Raw genomic sequence first — 7,244 nt, 5'->3', positions numbered from 1 at the left:
ACAGGCGATATCAAAAGCCTTTTTCAAATTGTGTTATTCATTTCTTCTTTTTTTTTTTTTTTTTTTGACAGCACTTTGCACCAGTGGTTAACGCATCTGCCTCACAGTTTTGAGGTTGTTGAATGCGAAATCTCGCATTCTGAGAGGTCACTGAGTCAGCAAAATGCACAACCTGCTCAGGATACATTGTGTCACATAATGCGCACCACACACACACACACACACACACACAGACACACACACTATATCGTTACATGTGCGTGTTTTCTTATCAAAGTCAAGGTCTCTGACTAACATTTCCAGACATTCACTACAAAACATCTCGTTCCTGCGGAAGCAAACATTCCCCAAAAAAAAAAAAAAAAAAAAAAAAAAAAAGCACAGCCGCTCAGATTTGCTTTGTGAAATCGTTTATTATCGAAAATCCAAACAAGAGTGCATACAAACAATAAATAGCCGCAAAGAAAGAGTCTTGGAATACTGACTCGACGTTTGAGAGAGCTGACCTAATACAATGTAAAACTGTGCGTTAGTAAAAGGATATGTTCATCTATATATACCATACTCAAATATCATAGCAAATCTAATGAATGTATATCAAAAGGCATTTATTTTGAAGGCTAATGTTTGCCGTCAGATGACTTTGAAAAGGGATCATATAAAGGTCATTCTAAACAATTCCGGGGGGCGGGGGAGTAATTCACACCCGTGCAAAAATGTTTGTGATTGATTATAGATCCCACAAGATGGCAGCAAAACACATTTTCTATTGACAAAATGAAGTTTTTCACTTCAACACAGTTCCTCGGCCGCAAACAGTGGCGATTCTAGACCAATTTTAGTCGGGGGTGGCCTGGGGCCGAGGATTTTTCTCAGAGGGGCTGCAGTTATAGTAACTAGCATTTTTTTTTGGGGGGGCGTTTCAGCTTGGCGACTCTCAACATTTCTTAACATTCTAGTTGATTAATCAAAATTTGTCCACGGAGAGGAAGTCCAAAGGCTCTCGCCCTGAAAAAAACCTGGACGCTTAGGAAACTCAAAGGTCCATCAGACGTGGGCGCTCTTGGCGTGGTTGGAAGAGGCGGCTTTGGCCGCGGGGGCGGCTGCCGGCACGTTGTCCACACCCGACTTGGAGTAGTAGAAGTGGTTGTTGTCCTGGTACGGGCGGGGCGACGCCGGCGAGGAGCAGCAGGTCAGGATGGCGCCGCCCAAAAGGGACAAGACCACGCCCACCCAGCCGGCGTACAGCGAGAAGCCGAACGACAGCAGATCTTCCCTGGGCTGCACGCCGATGGGGAACCACACGGTGGGCACCAGCCCGCACAGTCCTGATGGGCCACAAACATCGGCAAAATGCAACAGCGATTAGCATTTCGCGCTTAGCATTGGCGTTAACCCCAATGAAGTAGCTTTTTCATGATGACAGATGAAAAGGAGAAGCGCTTCAGAGAGTGGATGGAAAACAAAAACATTCTATTTACACCTTCTCACTTTTCTCAACGTCGACTCGTCAATTTCCAAGTAAGCAAAGTTTGCAACATTTGATGAATCAACTGATCTGAACAAGAGAAACGGATGTCATTTTCGGATTTAATGATGCGAAATGTTCCGAAATCAGTTGGGGAAAAAAAAAAATGTACATATATATTTTTTTTTGTAACCCAGTGTTACCAAGGAAGGAATGTTTACATCGTTAGCATCGTTAACGTGAAATGTTCCACGAGTCGTGCAAGGGCCACAAATTCCCCCCCACCGCAGTATGGACACCCTGATATAAACACCCATCCAGGCACAGCGAGAACAGGGCCCAGATTTGAACCCACAACCTCAGCACTGCTAAACACTCAATGACTGTCCTGGCGTGATGCAACAAAGAAAGTTAATCTCAGGCAATTTCTTGGGGCAGAATTGTGTTATTTCACCAATATTCGTGAAACGAGGCTCTGTTCAAATCTTGGCTTTGCGTATGATGCTAGCAAAAGCATGCCATGGCGTTACCGCAGGATCACGCTTAACGTTTTCATGCTATTTTCTCATTAGGCGTCGCTAACGTTGGGGCTTTTTCACACTAGCTTCAATGGTTTGTTTTGGACATTTTCAACTGACATCGCCTGCTGTTTAAATGGCGTTTGTGGACTTTCGGAAAATTGCGCACACAGCTTTCGCGTTGTGTTCTATAGTTTAAGCGCAGTGCTGAATGCGGCGCCGCCCCGGAGGAGGAAATAGGCGTCGACGCCCTCTGGGACACTTTGGGCGCAAGGTCGCAAAAGTGCTCACCGACGACGATCATGACGAAGCCGCCGATGGCGGCGCGCTTGTTCTTGGAGGCCTGGGCCTCGTCGCCCAGGCGGATGCAGGGCATGGACATGAGGAGCAAGCCGAGGGCGGGCAGGCCCAGGATGGAGGCCGTGACCATCAGGGCACGGGTCGTCTGGATGTAGACTGCGCGACACAAACGCGAGGAAAACTCACGTTAGTGCACCTATTGGACAGTTCAAGAACAAAACTAATACGTCCATAGAAAGAAACTAAAAGCGCAAAATTCAGCAAGGAAATATTGACTCGTATTCAATTAGTTTCATTCAATAAATACAAAGAGCAATATAATACTAATCACAATACATGACTCAATAAAATCCCCCTAAGTACTATTGTGTAGATTTGGAAACAATATGATGGAATATAAATGACTAATGTACTTTAATTTGTTTTGCAAAATCCAATAAATATACAAATATACATAAAGATATCAAATGAAGAAAAAAATGTCTAGTTAATAAAATAGGAAGCATAAAAATACAATATAAGTGTAATTTCTAAATAAAATCAATGTAGACTGCACAAAGCTTCAAAAATATAAATACTAAATAAGTCCAAATCATAAATGAAAAAAATTGAAAAGAACAACTACGTTGTATGTTTTTTTTTTTTTTTTTTTAAAGGAAAAATATCCAATTTTTAAAAAGTGATGAAAAAAAAAACTCAATCATGAGGGGAAATTACACTCTGGATGAAAAATGTAAACAGAAATTGAACTAAATTATAAATAATTTTGCCAGATAAAATACTATAAAAATAATATAGCATAAATGTGACGAATAACCCACGTAGATTTAAAAAAATAATACAACATAAATCAAACATAGCAAATTGCTAAAAAAAAAAAAAAAAAAGCTAAATCATATGAAACATTAACATTAGAGCTCATATACTGCACATTAAAAAAATATCAAATATTTGCAAATATTTTATTCAATGAAATAATAATATCACTTGAAATAATCACAAAAAGTATCCTAAAGAAATCTAAATACAAACTACAAATTGTTTCATTTAAAACGACTTTTTCTTTTTTTTTTTTTTTTTTTTTTTTTTTACCGGGCAGGTCGAGGATCTGCAAGTACGTGGAGCACTGGTAGAGGTCGGTGAAGAGGACGCACTCGGCCCACGGCCCCCTGACGCCCAGCTGCTCCATCATCTTGCAGGTGTGCGGGGCGTACTTGCACGTGACCACCCAGTCGTTGGTGGCCGTGGCGATCGCGATGCCCAGCCAGCCCAGGCAGCTGAGCAGAAAGCCACACAGCTGCACGCAAGAATTGGACATGGTGCGCGACAAAATTAAAAACAAAAAAAAAAAAAAAAAAAGGGGGGGAGGAAAAGTGGTCCAAATCCGACGCCGCTATTCCAAGTTGTCCGGGCGAAATCCCAAATCCGGCGCTGGCTTGCGGAGAGTAAAACTTCTCACATCAGGATTCGTTTTTTTATATAGCGGAGAATTCAGTGAGGAAAAAAAAAAAAAAAAAAAAAAAAAGACATTCCCCAAACTTTTCAGCCAATCAGTGATTCATCCGCGAGTTGTCATGCACCATCCCCTTTTTGCACATCATAAGCAGAGATTGTTTTTTTCTCACCCAAAAGGTACGCTGCCCCCTGCTGGTCAAATTCTCTCTCTCTCTTTTTTATTTATTTTTTTTAAACCGGTAGGTGATATTTTCGAGAAACTACATTTGATTTTTCAAACAAAAAGATGGCCCAGGTCATTGGTAAATTATTTAAAAAATACAAAAACAGATTAAATGTGTACATAAAATAGGCGTTAATAATTAGTTATTCAATCATGTAGTTTTTTTTTGTAAATTCATAATTGTTTAGTGTGTCTTATCTATTACAATATAATAATTTTAGGTTGCTTTATATAGTAGAATGATACATTATTTTAATAGAAGGAGTCATTCTCACTCCCAATTGAATTATGTATACGTTTTTAGCTTCTAATCAATTAATTATTTAGTCAATCTTTGCATATTTATGTATATGAAAAAAAATCTTATTTTCCTATGTTTTTTTGTTTACGATAAAGTAACCAATTATTTAATAAAAATAAAGTTAAACATATGTAAAATATTCTGTTTTACTTTTTTTCAATTGATAAATAGACCAATTATTATCTAAAAATACCCCCCCCCCAAAAGTTATATTAATATGTAAAAAAAAATATTTTATTAATGTGGTGTTTCGTTATTATTTACAATAAATAAATTACATTATTTACGAAGATAAAATAACAATTTGAATTTTAACTACCAATGTTATAGAGCAGCTAAATGAATATACAGCACTCTTGATAATGTAAGCACAAGGCGGGCCGGATGTGGCCCACGGGCCGTACTTTGCCGAACGTCTGATTTGGCTTAATCATCTTATTTTCTTATGTCCAATGCAGAACAATAATAATAATATAAAAAAAACCTCAAATCACGTGATATATAATTAAATAATCACGATTGAAGTTTGGTTTGCACGTGGTCCAGAATGTTGAGTGTACTGCAGGCATCACCGCTGCCAGGAGGGGGCGTGGCAGTCCATCGTTTTTTGCTTTCTTTTTCTTTTTCGGTCAAGATGAAGAAGCACGCTTCAATCATCTCGGTCGTGTCACGTAGGAAAACGTGACTGTCAAAGAGGACATTGGCTTTGATGCTTCGAAAAAGACATCCATCTTTTTCAGTCTTCCTCTCGGCACGTGAGCGGGACGAGTCTACGCGCTGGCTTTTCATTTCGCCGCTGGAATTCATCCATTTTCCTCTTTGACGCGACGCGTTGTTTTTGGTTCGCGGCTGCCGTGCGCTCCTCCTCCTCTTTTGTTAATCAGCGACTTTGGAAACCAAAAAGTGGCCCGCCTCGCCGCCCGCGTCACGCCGGCTGACTCATCCGGTGCGGCCGCCAATCCGTCTGTGACGCCGGCTTCCTCCTGACATCCAACGTTCAGTCCCACAACGTCGTGATGTCTGACAGACGCGTCCGAAGGGGACGAACATTTTTTTGGGGTGTGAAAGTTTCTTGAAATCTTGAGACCACCGCAATCTGGCTTGCAGGACCCACCGGTTGCCAGGCAGATTTCCTGGGGCGCAATCGTTGCTGCCCCATAAACAAAAATTCAAAGTTAGGCTTTTTAAAATAAGGTGTCTTTCCTCCTTCCCTCCTTTCCTGTCTTCTTTACTTTCTTCCTTCCTCCTTACTTGTTTCCTTCTTTCCTTTCGGCGTAGCTCCCTTCGCTCCGTCTTCTTTTCTTCCTTCCTTCCTTCCTTCCCTCTTCCTTCCTCACTCTCTCACTCCTTTCCTTCTCTGTCTTCTTTCCTTCATCCTTCCTTTCTTCCTTCCGTCATCCTCCCTCTTTTCCTTCTATCCTCGCATCGTTCCTTTCTTCCTTCTATCATCTTTCTTTCCTCTGCCTCCCTTCTTTCCTTCCTCCTCCTTTCCGATCTTCTGTGCTTCCTTCCTTCCTCCATTCCCTCTTCCTTCCTCCCTGCCTCACTCAATCTTCTCTCCTTCATCCTTCCTTGCTTTCTTCAATCATGCTTCCTCTTTTCTTTCTTTCCTTCCATCCTTCCTTCTATTCTATTCTATCCTTCCTTCATTCATCTTTCTTGGCTTCCTCCCTGCCTTCCTTTCTTCCTTCCTTCCTTCTTTCCTTCCTTCCTTCCTTAAATTAGTGTCAAAAAATAGCTCCATACTTTTGGCCTACCTGGTATATGTTTCATATTGGACTGAGCTAAAACGTCGTCGCTTGCATATGAACCAAACGCGTGGAAAACTACACACTTAATTACCGACGCGGGTATGGTCTTAAACTCGGTGCCCCCCCCCCCCGCCCCCGCCCCCTCGTGCTCCGACGCCTTCTCATCATCTTTTTACCACTGCGGGGGAGGTCTTAAATCCCACCATTTCCGTCAATGTCGTCACCACGGTTACAATCCCGCCCGGCCTCATTTGCATAATATTCCCATTCCCTTGCCGCCTCACTCCTCCCGCATCAGACAAACTGCAGCGGGAATCATAGCGGGGTACGACCTGCTTACTTCTGCCAAACTTATCCCCGTGTGTGCGTGTGCGCGCGCGGGCGTGACACAGGCGGCCGGCGGGAGAGGTGAAGTGTGACACGAGGCGTACTTACATGGCCGACTGCTTTGAACGGTCTAGCGCATTGATCCGTGGCGTGTCTTTAAATCTCCACACGTGAAACCATTATCTATTTACATAAAAGGCCGCGAGCCGATAAAATAATGTGTGCTGCAATGTCAACGCGCCACTGAGGGACGTCTTAAAAGCTAATGTCGCTAACGTGACTTCAAAGCCTCCTGCAGTTCAAGCATTAGGTTATGAGCTTTAACTGTTAGCTTTCAGTGAAAAAAAACAACAACCACATAATCATAAAAAAATTGTTAAAAACATGTAGGCTTGTGGATGTATTTTTTTCCAAGGGACAGAATTTCTGGTGCCTGGTTAACCCGCGTTTCTCTAAGGTCAAGGAGAAAAAAGTTATTTGAGAGGATACTAAGGGCCCCTGCAGCGAAGTGGAGACTGTGGAGTACAAGGCAGCTAAGCTAATATTTGTCTGTGCATTCTCAGATGTTACAATGCTGTGATGACAAATTGCCTGTACTGACTTAAAAAAGATAGATTTTATCCTAGGGGAGACTCAGGGCCCCTGTAGCAAAGTGGAGAGTGAGGAGTATAGTCATGAGGCATCCAGCCTTAAGGCACGCATTTGACATGAGAGGAGACTAAGGGCCGCTGCAGCAAAGTGGAGACTGTGAATTATAATACGGCAGAAAGCAGAGCTACGGCACAGGCTAAATTAAAGTTAGCATGTATTTATTTCAAAGACAGATGTTACCCGAGAGAAGACGAAGGGCTGCTGCAGCAAAGTGGAAACTGCGGAGTGTAATACTGCGGTATTCAGACCT

The 7,244-nt window shown here is 42.1% G+C and overlaps 1 protein-coding gene across 1 annotated transcript; it reads right to left on the bottom strand.

Moving 5' to 3' along the window:
• Positions 1 to 393: 393 nt before the first annotated feature.
• On the bottom strand, positions 394 to 3,757 carry cldn11a (claudin 11a). The gene is made up of 3 exons (XM_061696300.1): positions 3,379 to 3,757; positions 2,278 to 2,442; positions 394 to 1,328 (listed from the first exon to the last, which is right to left on the bottom strand). The coding sequence occupies exons 1-3, from the start codon at positions 3,602 to 3,604 to the stop codon at positions 1,048 to 1,050; spliced, it is 672 nt and encodes a 223-aa protein (XP_061552284.1). The 5' UTR covers positions 3,605 to 3,757; the 3' UTR covers positions 394 to 1,047.
• Positions 3,758 to 7,244: the final 3,487 nt, after the last annotated feature.

The sequence above is a fragment of the Phycodurus eques genome, chromosome 14, assembly GCF_024500275.1.
Source record: "Phycodurus eques isolate BA_2022a chromosome 14, UOR_Pequ_1.1, whole genome shotgun sequence".
Taxonomy (NCBI): Eukaryota; Metazoa; Chordata; class Actinopteri; order Syngnathiformes; family Syngnathidae; genus Phycodurus; species Phycodurus eques.
The sequence above is the reverse complement of the archived record's forward strand: the minus strand, read 5'-3'. Positions and strand labels throughout refer to the sequence as shown.

Excerpts from the sequence above, each read along its gene's own strand:
- cldn11a (XM_061696300.1), bottom strand. The coding sequence starts at position 3,604 with ATGTCCAATTCTTGCGTGCAGCTGTGTGGCTTTCTGCTCAGCTGCCTG. Across the intron at positions 2,443-3,378 it reads GCAGATCCTCGACCTGCCCG|TCTACATCCAGACGACCCGT; the intron begins GTAAAAAAAAAA and ends TGTGTCGCGCAG. Across the intron at positions 1,329-2,277 it reads CTTCGTCATGATCGTCGTCG|GACTGTGCGGGCTGGTGCCC; the intron begins GTGAGCACTTTT and ends GTGGCCCATCAG.